We start from the raw sequence: 24144 nt of genomic DNA on the forward strand, positions 1-24144 counted from the left end.
GCTCCGTACGCCACGGCAAACTGGCTGACACTGACGGTGGCGGTGCACAAATGCTGCGCAGCTAGCACCATTCGACGGCCAACATCGTGGTTCCTGGTGTGTCCGCTGTGCCGTGCGTGTGATCATTGCTTGTACAGCCCTCTCGCAGTGTCCGGAGCAAGTATGGTGGGTCTGACACACCGGTGTCAATGTGTTCTTTTTTCCATTTCCAGGAGTGTATATTGGGTATGTTTCATTCTTCATTCCCAGGAATCTTTTCTTCTGTCATCTTGACCAATTGTAGCTCAAATGTATTTCATTATAGTGTTGATAAGGAGGGAGTGCAGAGCTGTGTTGGTTGACATGTGGGAATATTGAGATTCCAGTTCAAGCTGATATGAATACTAAAATACGTGTTACAAATGAAATCTTTGTCTCACATCAGATTTCTGTTGTGAGGGATAAGATACAGACACTGATGCTCAATTGGCATTTTGTATTCCTTAGTTGTTATACTTTTCTAGTTGTCAACTGACTGTGTAGGGTTATGTGCTCTTTTATTCTGTCAACTCTGTCCAGAGTTAGAGACAATGATTTTATAGGTAATATTAATGTGATGTAAAATTATGCAGGAGGCAGGGTACCATTATTATAATAATCAATAGTTCTGTATTCCAGTTGACTGGATCCCAATGGTAAAAGCCCTACATCAGGCAAGGAATGATGTTGCTGCTCATACGATGCATTTAAGAATTTATCCATTATCAGATATCTCAAAACAGTTGCTGCACATAGATATAGTATTTCCAGTTGTATGTGAAACAAACATTTGCAGTCTACAAGTGTTTATCTCACATACAAACAGAAATACTACATCTACATGCAGCAATTGTACTGGGATATCTGACGACAGGTAAATTCCGAAACATGTGTGACCAATAAAATCATTCCTTGCCTGATGTTTGACTTTTACCATTGCAACCCAGTCGGTGGCTGAAATGTGGGCAGGATGCCACACTAGCAGCAGGAGAGTGTCGCTCCCTCATGGTTTTATTTACAGGTTTTTGTTGATAACCATCATTTTTGCCATGTAAGCTATAGTCTGCTTCATGGAATTTTATGAATTTGACTTAGCATCATTTCATTTACCTGACAGGGTTATGCTATCACAGTACATGCTAGACCCACTATATTTATTACTTAGCTGATCCTAAACATCTGTGCAGATTTGTTTTTCTGCAGGCGATTGAGCTAATTTCTCTACAAATGTTATGTGCCCATCTTATTCAGCAATTTTTCTCCTGGAAGAAAGAATTGTTAGTCTAACTAGGTTTACAGGAGAGCTTCTACGAAGTTTGAGAAGTAGAAGGAGTCAGTGATAAAAGTAAAGCATAGAGGCCAGGTCATCAGTCATACACAGGTAGCACAACAAGTAAGAGCATTGTTTTGAAAGGACAGGTTTTGAGTTTGAATCCTGATGTAGCATACAGTTTTAATTTGTCTGGAAATATAAAGATAGTGCAATCTTCACTTAGAGAGTGAAAGATTCATTCTCTGACACTTTTGAACCATACTTTAAGGTAATAGGAAGATTATTTATAGAGGTCAAGAGCAAGAGTTGGTCCAGTACTGACACTAAGGGGTCATACATATATTGACTCTCTATTCTGAGACTAGTTTCATTGCAGTGAGACATTGCTTTCTGTTAGGAAGGTAATACTCCATTCATGCAAGAATAACCCATAGACATTTGTGGTTCAATCAGAGGCTTTGGCAAGGTCACAGAATATAATGACAGGATAACCGTTCCTTGTTTAGCTCTGCCAGGGTTTTGTTTGTGAGATCTTGTATGGTTTTCTGAGTGTAGAATCCAAAATGAGTACTCCGTCATCAGACTACAGAACCATCACCAGCACTACCACCAACACCAGAATTATCATCATCATCATCATCATCATCAACAACAACAACAACAACAACAACAACAACAACAACATCAACATCATCATAAGGATTTCCTTCCACTGAGCTGGGAAGGAACTTTGTGAACAATATGCTGCTACTGATTTCTGTCCTGGTATAGTCTTTCTTTCTCCTCTGCATCCCACACTACTCCTTGTCTCTTGAGAGTGTCATTAACCTGGTCTTTCCCATCTCTTCCTAGGCCACCCTGACATCTCCATCTCCAAATACTGACATGGTGTTTGAGTCAGGTGCTTTCACTTCACATGATCTGACCACTTCAATCTCACAGTAGTCATTTGCTATTCTGTTTAAAACTTCTAGTTTGGCACTTGCATCATTTGAAATGACTCTGCACAGATTATCAAAACTTTTCACACATTCCACCTTGTCTCCTTCCAGTATGATGTCCAATGTGGAGGTGTTGTCCTTGTTTTCATTGCCACTGTCTTGCTTTTACTTACAACCAACCTTAATTTTTTAAATTTTTTATTCCAATAATCGAGTCTTAATCCGGTCTCCTCTGAACCTCCATTTCCATCTCACTCCAAATGACAATGTCATCAGCAAAAGTAAAAGCACTGAGATCTTCATTTTGTACTCCCTCGATTTCTTTCAAGATTTTGCCCTTAAGTGTAATGAAGAGTTACAGGGAAAGCAAACTGCCTTGCGAAACACAACTCTTTGTATTAAACTATTTTGATCTTCCATCTCCTGCTTGTACATTGCTTTACAACTTCCATACAAGGAAGAATTCATGCATAATTCAGAACACAGCTGCTACCTGCACTTCGGTGAAAATGTAAATTAGTGTGAATCTATGACCTCTCAAGTATCAAAGAAAGTGTAAACTTAAAACAAATTTGTTTCTCTAGCATTGTTCTTACACTTCTACTCTTCCCAGCAATGAAGGATACTCTTTGGAATACTCATAATCACTTAATCGTGAAGGGGCCTAACATTTTGTTGCAGTCATTTTATTCCACTGTTGTGGAGTTTTATTTTGTTTGTATTGCTAAACTATGATGTTCATTTTGGTACATAATATAATTTATATTTTTTGTTGTCTTTTTAACATCCTTAAAATATGCTTTTTATCTCTTATTTAAATATACCAATCTAGTTTATTATAAAACAGTAGTGTTGATTCTTGTAAAAGCAGTGCACTGAACACACAGACGAAAAGGTAAAATGGATTGTTCCAGCTGATATTGTCTTCACATATGCAGACACACGATTCAACAGCGACTTTGTGATTGTGTTAATAAACTCATTGTTTGAGCAGCATGTGCTTCATATAAGTTTAGACAATGGGCAGTAGGTAGCAAATTCTGATTGCCCAAAATTGAAATGAGGTTTTTGTGTGTTTTTCTGAGTCCCTTGTACAACTATAAGCTCCACTCAGCTTCAAGCTTACAAAGACACCTTTGGCACTTGTGAACTGGAAATCTCTATACAGGGTGTTACAAAGAGGTACGGCCAAACTTTCAGGAACCATTCCTCACATACAAAGAAAGAAAATATGTTATGTGGTCATGTGTCCGGAAATGCTTACATTCCATGTTAGAGCTCATTTTATTACTTCTCTTTAAATCACATTAATCATGGAATGGAAACACAGCAACAGAACGTACCAGCGTGACTTCAAACACTTTGTTACAGGAAATGTTCAAAATGTCCTCCGTTAGCGACGATACATGCATCCACCCTCCATCGCATGGAATCCCTGATGTGCTGATGCAGCCCTGGAGAATGGCGTATTGTATCACAGCCGTCCACAATACGAGCATGAAGAGTCACTTCATTTGGTACCGAGGTTGCGTAGACAAGAGCTTTCAAATGCCCCCATAAATGAAAGTCAAGAGGGTTGAAGTCAGGAGAGCGTGGAGGCCATGCAATTGGTCCACCTCTACCAATCCATCGGTCACCGAATCTGTTGTTGAGAAGTGTACGAACACTTAGACTGAAATGTGCAGGAGCTCCATGGTGCATGATCCACTGAACCACATGTTGTGTCGTACTTGTAAAGGCACATGTTCTAGTAGCCCAGGTAGAGTATCCCATATGAAATCATGATAACATGCTCCATTGAGCGTAGGTGGACGAAACTGAAATGAGCTCTAACAGGAAATTAAGCGTTTCCGGACACATGCCACATAACATCTGTTCTTTATTTGTGTGTGAGGAATGTTTTCTGAAAGTTTGGCTGTACCTTTTTGTAACACCCTGTATATAAAAGTCCTAACTGACTGTGACTCCCAAATCGCTAAGGATAGAAACCTGAAATCTGGAGAACATGAGGATCTTATACTTTAAGCATAATTTAAAAAGCGATTTTTTGAAATTTAAATCCTAAGCGAATGAAGTAGTGGATGAAGAATTTTTTTGGAAAATATCACTATCAGAGCAATTTTGAAGTTAGACCAATGAAAATTGGTGTTTGGTTTCTCAGTCATAAATAAAGAAAAACATATTTTAGCATTTTTGGAGATTTAACTCTATGGGGGTGAAATAGTGGGTGAGAGCTTTTTTTGAAAATATATTATTATTAAGGAACTACTAAAATATTTTTAAAGCTAGATCAACAAACATAGGCAGTTGACTTCTCCACTACAAATAAAAAATATGTTTTTTCAGTGTCTTTGGAAAGTGAATCCCTAAGGGGTGGAAAAGGGGATGAGATTTTTATGAAAATATTTTATTATGAAAGAATTTTTAAAGCTAAATCTATGAAAATTTTTATTTGGATTTTCAGTTAGAAATAAAAAAACAGTGTTTTTGGAAATTCACTCCTATTGGGTGAAATGGAGGATGAAAGTTTCTATGGAATCATTCAATTGTGCAAGCATTTTTGAAGCTAAATCTGTGAAAATCTGTATTTGGCTTCTCTGTTAGAAATAAAACATATGCATGTTACTGTTTTTTCGAAATTCAACCCCTCGGGGTTTGAAATAGATGGTGAAATGTTTTATGAAAATATGCCATTGTGAAAGCATTTTTAAAGTTAAAGCCTTGAAAACTGGTGTTTGACTTCTTGGTTAGAGATGAAAAAAAAGAAGTGTTTCACTCTCCCTCTCCCTTTTTTTTGTTTTCTTTGAAATGCAACCCCTAAGGTGTTGAATAGGGTCAGACTGATTCATTGACTCACCCTCACACAGCCCAAAATGCTAAGGGTAGAAACCAGAAGTTTGAAGAGGATGTGGATCTTAGAACCCAGGCATCGTTTTAGAAGAGATTTGTCAGAAATTCCACTCCTAAGGGAGTGAAATAGGTGATGAAAGGCATTTTGAAAGTATGTCATTATTAAGGGAATTTTGAAGCTAGAACTATGAAATATGGTATTTGGTTTCTCGATCAGAAAATAAAAAATACATTTTCAGCATTCTTGGAAATTCAGCCACCAAGGGGGTAAAAGAATTGTGTGAAAGTTTTTTTGAAAATAAATAATTACCAAAGAGCCCCTAATGGATTTTTAAGGCTACACCTATGAAAACTAGTATTTGACTTCGTGGTTAGAAATAAAAAAAAAGATATATGCATTTCAGTGTTCCTAGAAATTCAAACCCTGAGTGAGTGCAATAGGGGATGCAAATTTTTAAGAAAATATTTTGTTACATTAAAAAATTTTTAAAGCTAAATCTATGAACATTCGTATTTCTTTTCTCAGTTAGATATAAAGAAATGTTTGTTAGAGGATGAAAGTAGTTATGGAACTATCTCCACAAGACTGTAAAAGGCACGATTAACAAAAACTTTTGACTCCAGCTACCAGAATCACTTTTTGGTCAGAAGTACATTTCAAAAAATCCATTCTTATAGGGCCTTGATTAGACTGAAAGCTTAGAAGATGTTGGAATTTGTGAACAATATAAACATTCAATTAAATAAAAACAAAAAATCTCTGCAGGCCATACAGTCTACGCAAGTGAAGCAGCGAGTCCTAAGTTAGTGTAAGTGTAATTTATTGATTAGGAAGCAGTATTCTCATCAGTAGATGTATGTCTGAAACTGAAAGCTTATTCATTTTATATATAGGTTAGAAATAGTCTGAAAACCTTGTAAGGGTGTTGCATGGTAAATTGTGCTGAGAAATTACTGTTAAGAAAAAATTGGATACTTTTACCATTTCTGAGTTGCTTAGCATTGAAGTTAGCCAGTCAGACCATTGCACAAATTTAAGCAGCCTGCCAGAGATGGTGTTGCTAAATGTGTTCTTCATTTTGTTTCCTGAAACTAAGCAAGAGAGTGATACAAAAATTGGACAAGGGGCAGTAGTAAGAATCCAACCCAAGCCAGAAGCTACGTATTGTCATGTGCTGTCATTTGCGCTATGAGAAAAACTGACACTAACTGCATCTGACTGATCACTTGAATTTGTGTGCACGATGGTCTTATTGACTAATTTCAATGCTAATCAACTTGGAAATGACTCAAGTATTGAATTTTTTCTTAAGAATTATTTCTTAGCAAAGGCTACTCTGCAACACCCTTATATGTTTTTCACACTGTATCTGACCAGTCTATGTTACACACCTACTCACTACTCCCAAAAAATTTTAAACATCAATTGCTGTTAGAACATGTGTGACTTGTAAATATTTCTTTTAGCTGATTTTTTCCTAAATAACACAATTATTTTCTTTGCTTGAAAATATGAGCATTGTTTTCCAGAGCAAGGAAACTTGTTCACATTATCAAAAATACCTTCAACATCTAACAAATTTTATTTGGAACAAGCAAATTTTGTGTACATATTTACATTTAACAAGATTACAATAAATAACTGTTGATAAATTATTTATATTCAGAAGGTAACCCGTTTTGATAATAGTTAACAACAGTCCATCATTGATATTTATCTAGTTTACAACTATTAAGGGCATAAAATACTGGTACTCAAAAATTACATCTCTTAAAAATCTTGGTAAAATGAGCTATTGCTCATGGAACTGAGCAATAACAGTCTCTTAGACTCGGCTATGAAGCTGGAGTATTAGCTTCTGAGCAGACAGGACTGGACTTTCATACAGTGGCGTGCACATCGAGAACAGTTTCCTCAGGAGTCTCTGTTATCGCCAACTCCAGGTATCCTTCCAGCGTGTAATTAAACAGCGTGAAGTCATACCTATCAGAAAAGAAATAAAACATTAAAATAGCATTACAATGTTTCTGCCTTCACAAATGTCAACTGTTTGGGGAATCAGTACTCATTATGTATAGTAAGCATAAAAATCGACGTATAAAGGAGAGAAATTGGAAAATAAAAGAAATGTCAGTAATTTTAAAGTGAAGGAAGAGCAACCACTGACTTACAGCTGACTGATGTGTGGTGCATAGAAGTGGCAACAGAAAACAGTATTCACACCAGCTTTCGAGCAATGAGGCTGCAAGGGAGAGACTTTTTGACATGGAATGGATGATGGCTGTCAAGTGGTTGGTGCACTTGATATGAACAGTCATATGAATGGAACCATCTCAGAGGTGGAAATCAATGCCTAGGAAGGTTGTTCATTGAGTTGAGAAGGACAAGTTGAACCAGATTTAGAAGTAGGTGTTGAGGTTGGGAAGGAAAGAGCAAGGGTTGTCCCTGCCATAAATGCAGATTGTAAAAATTTCATCAATGTATCTGAGACAGGTGAGGGGTTTTATTTGTGACTGGGTATGAAGTATTTCTCCAGATAACTTACAAAGAAGCTTACATATGATGGTGTCATGTGAGTACTGATGGCAGTACCACAAGATTTTTTTATCAATTTGGCCTTCGAAAATGAAGTAATTGTGGGTCGGCATGTAGTTGGGAGGGAGGATTAGAAAAGAGTTGGTAGGTTTGGTATCAGGAGGCCATGCGCAAATGGGATTTTGGTGTCTAAGGATGCTGTGTCCATGGTCTGGCAGTAATGGGACCAGTCAACTGGATGTACTAGCGATATTTCTAAACCAGGGGAAAAGCTTGATAGAGGCAGAAAAAAAATTTAAAAAAATAGATTTTTCAAAAATTTGTTCATTTTGTAGCACACATGTATGTTCAAGGAAATACGAGACATGTTATTTGGTCTTAAGTGCACCAAAGTGCAGTGCCATGCCTCTTCACGCACCTTTCTTTTATTGCATGTCACAGTATTTTCTCTGTGGAATTCAGTCACGTATACTTTGTAATGGAAGCCATCAAACCTATATTCAGGACAGTGGAAATTAAAATGCCCTGTGGTGACTCTCCTGCTCTCAGCTGGCTGATTTGACATCCTACCCCCTTAAAAAATCTAACAATTAATACTGAGTGTGATTAAGTGTAATCAGGAGAATAGAAACTATTCAGAAAATTTGCACTCTTCATTGCCTGTTAGCTAATAACTTTCTCTTCTGTGTGATGTAAAATTATAAATAGGGAACATATAACCAGTAAAAACAAGAGACAAGCAAAGCAGTACCGGTATGCATTTCTTCAATCCTTAGGTCCCTGCATTTTTTCCTCTCTAATCTTGCTACTTCTTTACACAGCATGCTTTCCATTCTGTAAAAGAATCTATTACCTCATCAAAGTTCGATAAACATTTTGCTACATGAAAAGTCAAAATGTCATTGGGTTTCTTGATTTGATTACATTTATTTTGTTACTGTCTGCTAGATAAAATGAAATAGGCCTTTCTAATATTGCAGCACTTGTAACACATGTCAAAAGCAAGACATTTCAGTTTCATGCTTCAGATTCTCAAGAGTAAGATCAAAAAGTAGTAGTACGGATTTTTTATATGAATATGGGATCATCATATTCTTCCATATAATTTGTATGATGTCACCATTTCTTCTCCTTCCTAATTCTAGCAAAAAAATCTTCTCATCACAGATTCTGTCAAAACTTATTCTCCGGTTAACTTCAATAACCAATGCAGAATCACCAGTTTAGTTATCCCACATTTATTCTCCGGTTAGGTGTTATTACATATTGATAAAACAGTTCTGTGCTATTCCTAGAATAGAACTTAAAGTAGCTGCTAACTGGGGACTGTACAAGAACTGGTAGTTTAGTGATCTGGCAAAAATTTTCTGTCAAAATTTCCTTTTCTTGGATACACTGAGAAGAGTAATATGTAATCTTTATTACCTGTTATTCCTGTTAGTTGTTTATTTACACTCAGGTAGTATGACTCTACAGATTTTGCTAATAATTATAACAATGCTGATCATTCACATACCCAGTCGAACACACAAACAAACAGTGACTGACATTCAGGTTTACTCAGCTCAGCTGTTATGGCCCTTCCGTTTTGTCTGCGGCAAAGATTCTTATTGCTAGACTCCCCTGGCAGAGACATCACGTACACTACGCACATATTCAAAAATCAACTTATGATTCAGTCACGTATCAACTTAGAATGCGTTCAAAAATGTTCAAACACCAACATGATGCACTTCAAAATCATATGAATAATCAATAGACTAACACACTGTAGCGGTTCCACCTGCTTTATTTATCTTCATTTGTTGTCCTCAGTGTTGATGTACTGGCTGAAATATAGGGTTGTAATTTGGACACTGTCTACTATAAATAATGTAGCCGACAGATGCACAGTTGTGCTTCACAGCACTTTAATTTCATTTTTTCACAACCTCACATATACACTTTTATATGGCCAGTGCACTATATTTAAACTTTCCATAAGCCTCATTACTAGTTTGCAGGTGAACCTCCACATACTGCTACAATGGTTTACTGTTGAACATCTACGAGCAGTAAAACCTAACCACAAAGTTCATAGTTCTTGAAGAATAATCAGGTACGCATGGAAACAGACAATGTCACTGTTTTAACATATGGCCTGATTGTTTAAAACTTATTACACTGTTAAGTTGAAGCATTGTTGTTGTTCTAACCAGCACAGGTTACTTGTCTGAAACTCAGTCGTGGACTGACTGTCTCATGACCAAAAATCAGGCCCTTATATATCCTCACAATAATATGTACTGAAACTACACATTGTTGAAAGTGAACTTTACAGAAACTACAATTAAAGCTTCACTCATTAAAATAACTGAATAAATCGAAAATTGGTACATTTTAACAATTTCTTCTACCACAAGAGTTAGGCCGAATTATTTGTTTAAATCATGAAATTAACAAATATAGTTATGGAAACAATACTTTTGACAAAACTGTTAATTAAAGAGTTAGGCCGAATTATTTGTTTAAATCATGAAATTAACAAATATAGTTATGGAAACAATACTTTTGACAAAACTGTTAATTAAGTTATTATTTCTTTCATCGCGGAATTGCGACAGATGTGACCTGTAATTGTTGTGTTCCTGTTTTCACGTTCCGCAATTGTCAGTGTCAATTTCTAACTCTTGTAAGAGTCCCTGAAAAGCTTCAATGCTGTCTTTGCAACGTCCTGCCAAAATAATATATCGTAAATGTTCAGGAAATTTGATTAAGCAAATGTGGGTGGGTTCTGAGGTTTAGGCCGAATTATTTGTTTAAATCATGAAATTAACAAATATAGTTATGGAAACAATACTTTTGACAAAACTGTTAATTAATTTTGGTTAATGAAGGGCTGGATTTGCTAACACGTTTTCGAATAGAACCAAATAGATACTTTAAGATTACTAGTATTTGTTTCTCCAAATGTTTGTAATTGGTAAAGAATTTATATTTGTTTATACGTCAACAATAGAATTTAAGTTATGAAACAATTACTGATTTCATGCTGTAATGATAGATACTAACTAGGAATAATCAAAATAAATTAGAAAATAAAACTAAGCACAAAATTATATCTGGTATTATATTCTTTAAAGCTGAGGACCAATCTTTCTTTATTATGAAAGTGCAAATTATATTCACTTATGCTAATGGTAAATAGTTAAAAGCAACAAAATGAATTTAAGGAGGTAGCTGGCAAAACAAGAGGGGAATTAAAAATATCCCAGCTTTCTTCATTACAATGCACTGCATAGTAGGCACTTTGTGAAGCAAGGTTTTGTTCATGAAGAATATGAATTTGGCGCCTCTGAAATTGCCGCCAAGGGCACACACCCTGTGGAGGGGTGGAACTGTTTTAAACAAAGTTCTATGTGAGGTTTTGGTTAGCTGTTGTCAGTGTCATGTGTCATGAAGAAATGTTTCCACCATGTAAGTCATGGCTAAAGTTAGGGTTTGAGATAATGGGTACAAATAAGAAATATAGGATTTTGATATCTGTATCTGCTAACTGAGCACATGTCAGTCATGCTTTACTACATTCCACAAAGTGTGGTAGTTCAGGTGTTAAGTAGTAATTAATATATGCCTGCTAGACCTATAAATATTATTCCTTATTATGTTGAATGCTTGCAGTTGTTATGTATTATGAGTTTCATTGTAATTAATAGTGCAGAATTTGAAAGTTTCATTAGCAGTTTCAGTACTAATGTTTGAACTGTATTAATTCTATACCAACTACTTTTTGAAAGGATGGTTATACACTCATGAAATTTCTTGAATTAATTTATTCTTGATAATGATGCCAGAGCTTCAAGGCTGTGGACTAATTTATCTGAAGAAAGACAGCAACCAACAACTTTATTCTTAAACGTTATAAAGGATTAATGACTGCTAGTAGAGGGTATTAAAAACCCAATATTGAAGCTCAAGCCTTTTGTAATGTGCAAACTTCCTTTGGCAGAACTTATGTTTCAAGGTAAGAGAGAAAGGATCAAATATCAGTGATGTGGAGGGTTTCATCAGAAGTCTTCCATCCTCCGTTATATATGGGATTGGATTCTTCATATATTTGCCTCTACCTGGACACATTGCAGTGTGCGAATCATAGGAAATCCATTACAGAATTCTATACGTTCACAACTGAACAACTACCTTGTAAGGTAGCCCTTCCTAATTAACAAAAACTTGGCACTCATTGTGGTATAGATTTTTTATGCATTTATTTGTTTTGAGTGTTTCAGTTTAGTGCTATGCATGTGATTTTTATGACTAGGTGCTTATTACCTTCATTGGCATCTACAAACGATACTTTTTCTTATCATTCTGAATTTTTATAGATATTTTATTCCTAGTTCCTTAAAACAATGAAAATTGAAACAATTTTATTTTACCTGTATATGTTATACAGCAGAAGAATTTGTGCTTTTGTTAATTGAGAAAAGTAAGCGTCTTCAACCTCTGTAGTAGTTCGTCCTTTTGCTTGATTTTTCTTTTGAGGCTGTATGATATCCTGAAGATTAGCTAGGTGAATGAGGAAGTTCTGGTCCTCCTGTAATACAATTGATTACAGACTTTAATGAAACTGAATTTTATCAAATAATGATGATTTTTATTGTGCAGTTGATGGGGATGAATGTTTATGTAACTACCAAGATTTGCTTGTGCTGAGTACCTTCTACACATGTGTCTAGAAAACATATTCTTGTTCCTAGCAGAAATGTAGAAGGATAAGTAGACATTAGGAGAACAATGACCATAGGATGTTACTTGTGGTTTTGTTCTGCAGCTTTTTAACTTATTTACATGAAGTATTGTGGACAATTATTAGTTCCAGATGTGAGATAGACTTTGGACTCTCTTCATCTATTCTATACAAAAATACAGTTTCCTTATTTTTCTTCTCAACTGATTTGTAAAAAATGTTATGAAAATAAATGTTTTATTTGTACTGACCTAGATATCAACTGTGCTTGAACATTACACTGACAATCTCTGCATGTATTTTCTGTATAAAGTGGTTGTCATTGTAGGCATGACAACAAATGTTTGTCAACCAGAGGAGAAGTGTTTATTCAGTGCTATGTACAATCATAAAGTGAAGTCAGAACAGTGATAAAATGAAGTAGGAAAATAATAATTATCTATCTGCCAGCTCTAAATTAATATTATTCAAAATCTTTCAAATTGTTTATTTACAAAATATAAAAATCAAGTTTAGTAACTGCAAGTGAAAATATTACTGCCAGGTCTTGAAAATCATTTCATTTGTTTTTTCAATTTCTTAAGATTACAACTTAAAAAAAAAAAAAATTGAAATGTTCAATAATTAGAAGAGAAGAGCGTGTAACACAATACCTCAAGGGTTTCAAATTTTGCAATAACATCAAATGGCACTTGGCATGGTGTACAGAACTCTGTTATAGGAGTCCAGTGCATGTCGAACTGACTTCCTTTCCGATATTCATCCACAAGAAACTGCACAAATTCTGAAAATGTCGGCCACCGTGGGTTCTTTGGGTTAGTTTTCTTCTGCGTACCAACAATCTGGAAGAATAAAAATGTTCATAGATATTTGAATTGTATTTTTATCATAAAAATGAAAAACTGTTATTCTCCTCATCACCAACAAAAAATGTCACACTCTAATTTGATTCCCAGGCAAAAGGTATGCCTAAATTATTTTGCATCACATCATATGTTTAAAGTATTGTACATTTTATTAACAGAGCATCTGGAATAATAGATAAGTGTTAGCATCACTTATTTCTTTGTGTATGCAGATACTTGGAAAATTTTACATTGTACTTCTTAGTAAATTGAAGTCTTGTTGTTTCTTAAGACAACATTTTTTCCTGTAAGAATAATGCACAAAAACATGTAACTGTTTTTAAAAGAGAGATCTTCGCCATGTCATAAAATGTAATAAGCACCAATTGTACTAATACAGGATGAGCTAGTGGAAATTAAAAAGAGGAAAGATCTTGTAGTGAAGACATAGGAAAAAATTTCTTACAAATTCTTGTGTTTTTTAACAATGAACTGAACTATACTTTTCTTTAACACTATAATAATTTACTACAATGAGAATTTTTTACTGTGTTGAATAGTACACAATGTGAGAAATCAAAATCATGTTTAGGCTGGCACTAATGTGGATACCTGCTGTTCATTTGGAACATCAGCCAGTACCTCTCAAATGCAAAATTGAGAAATTTTACAGCTCCCATGAGTAGCTGACCAAACAAGAAAACCTGAGCAAATTAATTAATTGTGGCTCAGTGGCAACATTCTGCTCTGAGTACCTGGGTGGGAGTGCTGCCACTGGAGAAATACTAACCAGCTAGCTCACATATAAACTCTTCAAATCAGATCCTCTTCCTCGGATGTTAATTATATTAATGAATGTCCAGGTGCTTCAGTATGCTGGTGAAGCAGTGTGGGCCAGCTGATGACTACAAGACAGAGATCAGTTGCAAACAAGATGATGCAGCGATCTGTCATCCACAGGCTCTGTGCCAGTAGCTGTTGGCTCCCGCTTCAGATGAGCTTCGTGTACAGTCATCTTGGTGCCTCCACTCCACTTGGTCACCTGCTGGGTAGCATCCATCTGTTGCTGGTCACCTCCCTGGTGGGTTGTGAGTTCAAGCCTAGACCAGCTTGCTACCCAACTACACTGTCACTCTGGCTTATATGACCCTGCATTGTTGCTGATTATCACTGAGGCTTGCACATGCCACCATCTTTGGTCATAATGGGCATCACAGTTTAAACACTGTCTATTCCTGTGCATTGTCATTGCCAACCACAGAGCACAGGAGCCACCAGCAGTGACTGCTGTCATCCAGCACTGACAGTGTGGCACTTTTGTCAGACTTCCTCAGCTTCACGGATGTCAGCAGCTATGGATGCCCCCATGCATTGCCTGATGGGTCAGTGAAATGTTGACACCAACATGCCACTCGCTCATGGCCACCTATGTCACCGAGGCCAATAACCTACACTTTGACTATAGCTCCATAATTGTAATTAACATGAATAAAGAATTAATATAACCAGGGATGTTTTGCTGATGGTTTGATTACAATTCCAGTCACCTCCGCAACTGAAGTCCATGTTTAGACTAGGAGATGGTGCTCCATTGTGATTTGCCATCAGCCAGTTCACCTGTCATCATAGGGGTTACATCCTGACTCCTATGTATTAGTGTCAACTAAATCTGAACAGCCATTTGTCAAGAGGACAGTCCCATTGCGACATCATTTTCAGTTCCTGCTGTGAGTGAACTTGTTCTTCCTGACATCTTTTGTTCCTGTGCACAAACACAGCAGGGTGAACTGACTGATATGCACATATGCTAATGCTGTTTTTGAGTGCAGAAGGGTAACAGTAGAGAAGACTGTTTATGGAGAGTGAGATGCAAGCAGTGTAATCTGTCAGGCCATGAGTTGCCTTGACTCAGTCAGTAATTGTGACATGTAGTAGGTACCAATGCTATGGGCATTGGGTACATTGGTATTCATTGTTAAGATGGGTGATGATGTGATGGAAGAATTGAGTGCATTTCCTGTTGTTATGTTTGGGTGCCTGTAGTGGCTTTCCACATTCTCTTGTGTGTTCTTTGTGGTATTGTATTTATTGGCAGGTAAAGCTTTCACAGATGTCAGGGTCACAAACACAAGTGATGATGACTCAGGAAGTGATTGAATCTTTTGGTGAAATAGGTAGCTCAGTCAAGTAGAACAATGCTGCTTTGCAAAAATGAGCAGATACTTTGATGACAGGTAACATGTTTATGCAACAAAGGATAGAGGAAGTAGAGAAAACAAAAGCTTGATCAAGTGTATTCACTCCTTTATTGGATTTTTTTTTTTGGGGGGGGGGGGGGGGGGGGCAAGACAATTGAGAATGTGTCAACATTCATAGATGATTTGGAAGTTGCTGCAGCTCTGGGCAACTGGAAAGATGAAGTATGGTTATAGAAGGACAAATTACACTTAATGGGAGAGGCAAAAATGTACTTAATGCACCCTGATGTGTTGAATAACATACATATATTTGAGCAACTGAAGAATGGGCTTACTAGGTACTACTGCAATCAGAACAGTACCAAAATCTTCCAGAAGCACTTAGTGGAACATCCCAAAAGCTGAATGTACAGGTTAACTGGAAATGAGAAGCCTACATTATCCTGCAGGAGGCTCGCAGGGCATCAGATTTTTTTTTTTCTTCTGTTGTTGTTGTGGGACTTACACCAGCTATGGCGAGGAAAGTATAGATGGAAGACTCAAAGGATTTGGCTGCTGCAATAACAATGTGAGTGCAGGAGAAGTGAGGCATTTTTTCTATGGAGGCAAAATTTATAGATTTGGCCATGTGGTCTACATTTGGAAGCAATGCCGCCTCAATACTCAAGTGCAGAGTGGTAGGACACTGCATTTTGTAGTGTAGGAACAGGAAACAGAATGGATGTGGGCATCATAGGGGGCCTTAAACCTTAATGGGGGCTGCAGAACTGCCAGATCGCTTTCCCATTAAAATTAAATGTTATGAAGACATATGCAGAGATAGAGTGTGGCATAGCTGGCGTAAAAAATGGAACAGAACCAAAGTTTTTGGACATGAGGGCTCACATTTGGTGGCAACTCTGGTCCTCTTGGCTAAGAAAGACTGAATTCTCTGTGTTATAGGCAGTGCAGGATAGGGGGCAATGATATGGAAACACAAGGTTCAACACTGCTCAGGTTACATATGGGAGTGAATCATCTTCAAGAAAATATGTAAGTGTTGTCCCATGTAGGTGAAGGTTGTTGCACAATCCTGAGGTCATATTTCTTAAATAAATGTCATACAAAAACTGATCTTTCATAACAGACTGTCAAACTATGTGCAACATTTTCCAGCTGGGAGAGACTGCTGCAAATGATACAATGTTACCAAGTTCTGCTGTCATGAGGTTAGGACTGATTAAACTGTGTACACAGTCATTGAGGCTCAGGTTGCCTTACAGATCGCTGACAGGAACTGGGAAACCATTTTGAGTGAGTGTATGTTCTGACCTACCAAGTAATATTTTGTGTGTAGTAGATCTATTTAGATACTTCTCAATGTTGTCTACATAAGAGCATCATTTGTGTGTAAGAAGTGAATGGAGAATATATTGTTTGATATGTTACCGCTTGTTTTCATTCCTGGGGAGTACTTAACTTGGGCACTTTTCTGTGAATGTAATCTGCCAGTCATGAATTTATAATCAGTTTTACTTTTAAATCTTCTCTTGCTGTATCTCATGTCACTCCTTGAAGTTGTAGCCCTGCAATGCAGTGTCACTCATAGTAAATAATGAACTTCTTACCCTCAGCAGGAAAGTGCTGTGATAATGGAAAATTATATTTGCTACCCACTAGCTACCAAATCATATAACCACTTCTTTTCAAAATCCTTTTGTATTTAACAGTTCTCATAACACTTTCAACATATCAATTAAATATTCAAATTTAAGCTCTTAAAAACCAAAATCAATGCCATCAGAGCATTAGCCTCCCAAAGTCAAGAAGTAAATTAATAAGTAATCAAGTAATTCTGTACAACCTTTTTTTTTCCCCCCATAAGTAAAACACTCGCCCTCCACCACGCTGTGCTTACATTTGTATTTCATATCCATGCATGAATAAAAACTATGTACACAGTAAGTGGTCTTTCTTCTAGCACCACTACCATAAATTAAGGTTTCTACACAACCATCTTTCATTTGCACAGTAGAAAGGAAGAGGAACGTGTTGCTACCTTGAATAACGACATGTAGCATCACAGGTTCCAGATCGTATAGATAATTTAGGTTCTAGCAAGATGGTTTTGGAAAAAGGCTGCCATAAGCAAACCATCAATATATGTGCATTGCATGAGAAAGAAGATATTTGAAGAGAGGAGAAGTGGTAGCTAAGGAGAAACTATTAGTAAAGTTTGCAATTTTTTTCAATCCTAGTAGACCATTGCTGGTGACACCCACTGAAAAACACATAATTCTAACAGGGACAAATCTCAGTTTTACTGGAAAGTATGTAGAAGATCTCATCTTTTGAAATCAGTAAGGGAGAAATTTATTGTTCAGCGCCTGGATGATGCCACTATTGAAGAAAGAAATAGCATCTGGGGAGAATTGGTTATCATTGTGCTTAAGAAATCATCAGACAGGATGAAGAAATACAGGGTCTGTTGCAACTATCATTAGTTCAGTTCTATTTTTCAATCATGCTTGCAAAATATTGTTACCACCGGTTGAAAGTAGTGCCAGAAGACCAATCAAAGATCATATTTACCATCCGCTGATGTCATTACAGTTACCAATAGGTGCCTTCTGTGCTTAAGAATGCACCAGCCACATTTAAGTGATGTTAGCTAGGGTGTTGAGAGGCTTGAAGACACATCAGTTATGGTGTACTTCTATGATATTATTGCTTTTTGCAAGGATCTGGAGGACACACAGTGGTTAGAAGAACTTTTTATGAGTATATGTGTGGCATGATTAACATTAAATATCAAAAAGTGTCACTTTGCATCAGTGGATGTGAACTATTTAGACAAGAATTTATCCACATTTCAGTAGTTGAAACCAAATTTTCAGTCATAATTTTCACCCCTCCCCCCCCTCCCCCCAATCCTGCCCGCCATCCCATTCCTCATTTATATGCCAGAGCAAGTGGCGAAATCAAAAGACAATTTAATAATAAATCACTCTTTGAATTTTAGAGTTTTCTGCCTTGAAAATAAAAGAATTTTGTAAAATATTTGCATTTTCAACATCCTATCTGTGCCAAACTGGTTTTTATGCATTGGTTGCTTTGAAGACAAAAAGTAGATGTCCATGAACATAGGAAAAGAACGGAGAGTGTCTATTTCTAATATTAAACAGTACTTTGAAAAACTTTACTCTGCAAGTCAGGTTCATGAGACTCACTAATAATTACTAAACTCATTTTAATTTAGTGCTGAAAAGTTGATTATTAATGCATAGTGCAGTACTCATACAGTCCTATTTACAAGTGCATATCAGTGTAAATGAGAATTTTAACTTTTTATCACGTCAAAATGTGTTCTGCTTTGCTTTCCTTTAAAATGTATTAATTACTTTTTTAAATCACATTTTCTTTTCTTTTCAGTAAGCTCATGACCCCATCTAGTGTTATCACGACTCCTGGGAGGGAGTGGGGTGGTGAGGGTGGGGTCAGGTGCAACCCACTGGCTGCCAGAATGCTGTAAGGACTGACCCAGATCGATATGTGCAATGATACAGCTATAGCCTTTCTGGGACTATCAAATTACGAGGGTGGTTTGAAAAGTTCTCAGAATCACCACAAGAGGTCAGGCTAGTGCAATGAGTTGTTCACGTGATATTAATCTGACTGTTGCCTGTAAACACGTGCCACGTCAGTGCTCTTGGAAGAAAGCTGTGGATGTGACGTGGCTCTGTTGTTGTTACTGAATAGTGATTTGCAAAGATGGAAAAAATCGAGATTTGAGCAGTGATTAAGTACTTCGTAAAGACAGGTATGAAAGCATAGGACGTTCATGCCGATTTCCAGAATACACTGGGGGAGGGGGACTTGCTCCTTCACGTTCAACTGTTGCCAAGTGGATAGATGAATTTAAATTTGGTTGAGAGAGATTAGATGATGATCTGCACAGTGGTTGGCCAAGATGTGTCACTACTCCAGAAATCAGTGCAAAAGCGCACAAAATGGTAATGGAGGATCACCGATTGAAAGTGCGTGAAATTGCTCACACTTGTCACAGATGTCATCTGATAGGGTACACCACATTTTAACTGAAGGATTAGAAATGAAAAAAATATGTGCAAGATGGGCAGTGTGACTTTTGATGCTGGATCAAAAACGTGCCATTGACATGGCAAAATGATGCAAACTAAGGTATGACTTGTTGCCACACCCACCTTATTCGCCTGATACAGCTCCATTAGACTTCCATCTCTTCCAAAAACTGAAAGTTTTTCTTGGTGGACGAAGATTCACTTCAAACAGAGAATTGATAGACAGAGTTGACAGCTATTTTTTAGGTCTGGAGGAAACTCATTTACGAGATAGGATCAAGGCACTGGAACATCGTTGGACCAAGTACATTAATCTACAAGGTAATTACATTGAAAAATAAAAAAAAAGTTTCAGTGATGTAAGTACTTTTTTCCTATTCTGTTCCAAGAACTATTCAAAGCACCCTCGTATTATAGCAAAATTTATAAAGGGGTTTACTGACATCACCAGACCATTTTGACACAGTCAAAAGGGTATCAAGAATCACTCAAGAAATTACCCCTGTGTTATTATTACCAAATTAAGAATAATAATTTATCCTGTCCTGTTATGTAAGCAACTAGATGTTCAGATGCATTTTAAGTCAGGAAGTAACTGGGAAAGAACACCCAATAGCATACACATCAAAACTGTTAAATAAATCTGAATGGAATCACTCTATCACAGAGAAGGAAACTTTGAGCTTAATACATGGTGTCACTCACTTTCTGTGGTGTCCATACGGTAGAACATTCAGAATCATAACTGATCACATGACAATAAAGTGCCATTAGGTCTCAAAGATCAATCAAGCATGGTGGCTTGATGGGCACTGAAATTAAGTGATTTTGAAGTGGTTTACAAGCCAAGAAAGAAGTGTGGGAAAGCAGATGGGCTAAGCAGAGAGACTGGGGTGACACAAGGGCTCGGATAAAGCTGTGCTGTGTAGCAGAAGATGCAGACTGTTGAGACAGACTGCCAGCCATTTCAAATGCAACCACCGTGCACTATAGATGATGGACTACTATGTAGGATAATGATGTCCGTGGTGTGCAACATGGTACCTGCAGTCCTAAAAGAAGAAACTTTAACAGAGGCTCACGATCATTCGTTAACAGGACATGGAGGACAAAGAACAACTGGTTGCAGGATAACTGAACAATATTGGTGGAGTACATGAAGACAGGACGCTGACTATTATGAAAGAATTGCTTGCATGTGCACAATGTGCCAAGCACCACTTCAAAGATTACCAGGGGCATCCAAGCCATTTGAAATTGTGAGACTGGATGTCTTGGATCCATTTAAGAAAATACTGATAGGTAACTGCTATGTGTTAACTGCCATATACCACTTTTTGTGTTATGTTGCAACGATTACCATTCCTATTTAGCAACTCAGCATAGTAGCACAAGCAGTGGTGAATAATTGGTTATTGGTGTTTAGTGTCCCTGATACAGTAATTATGAATCAGAGCACCAACTTCATGTCTGAACTAATTAAGCAACTGTGTTACCTGTTGTGAATATGGACACTAAGAACTAGTCCCCTGTATCCACAAGCAAACAGAACTGAGTGTGTTCACCATAGCATCATTAAAATTTTGAACTATTATATAATCAGTAACCACAATGACTGGGACATTTATCTACTCTATGTTGTGGCTGTATATAACTGAAAAGTGCATGACAGCATTGGCGCTCTCTAGGGCATTTATCTACCCTATGTCATCACTGTATTTAATTCATCGCAAGACAGCATTGGGCTCTCGCCATATGACATTGTGTACAATAAGCATACGCCTTCATGTTTCGAAGTTATTAAGCATTAAATCAGGAAAAGTGGAGAAAGGGTAAGAAATTTTACAAAAACGTTAAGAGATGTGTGGAAGTGAGTGAAAAGGGCACATACTAAGGCACTCAAGTGTCAAGAGAAAAGAGATGATGTACTGTTAAGTTGCTGGAATTAAGGTTTTGCCAGTGGGTAATGTTAGTAAGCCCCAATACACCAAGGAGTGAAACAAAGAACTTTATCATGTGTTATTGGGGACCATACCAAGACACAGAGATGAAAATGCCTGTAAATGTAGAATTGCAATTGTTGAAGCAAGCCAGAATTGTCCACATGGGTGTGCATCAAGCATTTTAAGGGAGCTCTAGATGTTTTACTGCAGCTGCTAGTGCCACCATGTGCTAAGGGGGTACTGTACAGGAAGGAAAGGAAGAAAGCAGAAACTCATGTGCAGGATACCAACAAGGTACATTAAGCACCCAGTTGCACCAATGAAGGACAAGAGTTTCAGAATGTATAGAAAAGCTTTTCAGTAACTGACCACCCATATTTGAAAACTGAGATTGACTTGCAATGTGTGAGAAGTGAGAAATGAGGTATGAAGGCTGGAGGAGACACTCACTAGATTACATCTTAGGGTCGAAAGGAAGGGAGTATTAGAAGATATATGAAGATAGTACCTTAGGTTACATCTCTTGTATGATTGGCTATAAGAACAATTGTGTCAAGTATTGGATCCAGCACCACATATATTGCAATGTTGAGAAAGGGGGTAGCTAGATACTGTTGGAAATTTTTGTAAAACAATATTTCCAATGGCATATACTAATTAAATCTGGCAATTAAATAACACATTGTGACAAGTGCTGGAAATAGCAATTAAAAACAGAGCAAATGTGGAATTGCATACTATGCAGTTGACAAATTTGGAACAGGGAATATTAAAAATATATTAAATAATACTCAAGCAAAATGGGAACTGGCTATGTAATTAGCAACCAATGACACAGTGCATCCGAGTTTAAACATTATAAAAACGTAAGTGATTTTCTGGCTGTTACAATAGCAGTAGTGAGACTTCTACAGTCCCTAGCACATAGCACAGGAAATGCAAGAGTGGAAATGACAACTTCGCAGGGAGCAGTACACCATGCAGTACATGGACAATTGAGTCCTTCACTGCTACCCCCAGGACAGTTCTGAGAAGGCCTGTGGAAGGACCATCATCATCATCATCATCATCATATAAGACTGATTATGCCTTTCAGCATTCAGTCTGGAGCACAGCCCCCTTATAAAATTCCTCCATGATCCCCTATTCAGTTCTAACATTGGTGCCTCTTCTGATGTTAAACCTATTACTTCAAAATCATTCTTAACCGAATCCAGGTACCTTCTCCTTGGTCTGACCCAACTCCTACTACCCTCTACTGCTGAACCCATGAGTCTCTTGGGTAACCTTGCTTCTCCCATGTGTGTAACGTGACCCCACCATCTAAGCCTGTTCATCCTGACTGCTACATCTATAGAGTTCATTCCCAGTTTTTCTTTGATTTCCTTATTGTGGTCACCCTCTTGCCATTGTTCCCATCTACTAGTACCTGCAATCATCCTAGCTACTTTCATATCCGTAACCTCAACCTTGTTGATAAGGTAACCTGAATCCACCCAGCTTTCGCTCCCATACAACAAAGTTGGTTGAAAGATTGAATGGTGCACAGATAATTTAGTCTTGGTACTGACTACCTTCTTGCAGAAGAGAGTAAATCGTAGCTGAGCGCTCACTGCATTAGCTTTGCTACACCTCGCTTCCAGTTCTTTCACTATGTTGGCATCCTGTGAGAATATGCATCCTAAGTACTTAAACTGTCCACCTGTTCTAACTTTGTTTCTCCTATTTGGCACTCAATCCGTTTATATTTCTTTCCCACTGACATTACTTTCGTTTTGGAGATGCTAATCTTCATACCATAGTCCTTACATTTCTGATCTAGCTCTGAAATATTACTTTGCAAACTTTCAATTGAATCTGCCATCACAACTAAGTCATCCGCATATGCAAGACTGCTTATTTTGTGTTCACATATCTTGATCTCACCCAGCCAGTCTATTGTTTTCAACATATGATCCATAAATAATATGAACAACAGTGGAGACAGGATGCAGCCTTGTCTTACCCCTGAAACTACTCTGAACCATGAACTCAATTTACCGTCATCTTTAACTGCTGCCTGACTATCCATGTTAAGACCTTTAATTGATTGCAAAAGTTTGCCTCCTATTCCATAATCTCGTAGAACAGACAATAACTTTCTCCTAGGAACCCAGTCATATGCCTTTTCTAGATCTATAAAGCACAGATACAGTTCCTTGTTCCACTCATAACACTTCTCCATTATTTGCCGTAAGCTAAAGATCTGGTCCTGACAACCTCTAAGAGGTCTAAACCCACACTGATTTTCATCCAATTGGTCCTCAACTAATACTCACACTTTCCTTTCCACAATACCTGAGAAGATTTTACCCACAACCCTGATTAAAGAAATACCTCTGTAGTTGTTACAATCTTCTGTGTTTCCATGTTTAAAGATTGGTGTGATTACTGCTTTTGTCCAGTCTGATGGAACCTGTCCTGACTCCCAGGCCATTTCAATTATCCTGTGTAGCCATTTAAGACCCGACGTTCCACTGTATTTGATGAGTTCCGACTTAATTTCATCCACCCCAGCTGCTTTATTGCACTGCAATCTACTGACCATTTTCTCCACTTCCTCAAATGTGATTTTATTTCCATCCTCATTCCTATCCCATTCTACCTCAAAATCTGAAACATTGCTGATCGTATTTTTACCTACATTGAGCAACTCTTCAAAATATTCCCTCCATCTGCCCAAGGCATCCACA

The 24144-nt window shown here is 37.3% G+C and overlaps 1 protein-coding gene across 7 annotated transcripts in view; it reads right to left on the minus strand.

Annotated features, from left to right (window-relative positions):
- Nucleotides 1-6642: 6642 nt before the first annotated feature.
- LOC126273182 (carbohydrate sulfotransferase 11-like) overlaps nt 6643-24144 on the minus strand; it is a 376162-nt gene continuing 358660 nt past the window's right edge. For all 7 annotated transcript variants that reach the window (XM_049976687.1, XM_049976684.1, XM_049976688.1 and 4 more), the window contains 3 exons: nt 13001-13189; nt 12037-12194; nt 6643-7066 (listed from right to left, as the gene is read on the minus strand). In XM_049976687.1, coding sequence (XP_049832644.1) covers nt 6964-7066; nt 12037-12194; nt 13001-13189 — 450 coding nt within the window. In that variant the 3' untranslated portion in view covers nt 6643-6963. The remainder of the gene's footprint in view (nt 7067-12036; nt 12195-13000; nt 13190-24144) is intronic.

Source organism: Schistocerca gregaria, chromosome 5 (genome assembly GCF_023897955.1).
Source record: "Schistocerca gregaria isolate iqSchGreg1 chromosome 5, iqSchGreg1.2, whole genome shotgun sequence".
NCBI classification, from domain to species: Eukaryota; Metazoa; Arthropoda; class Insecta; order Orthoptera; family Acrididae; genus Schistocerca; species Schistocerca gregaria.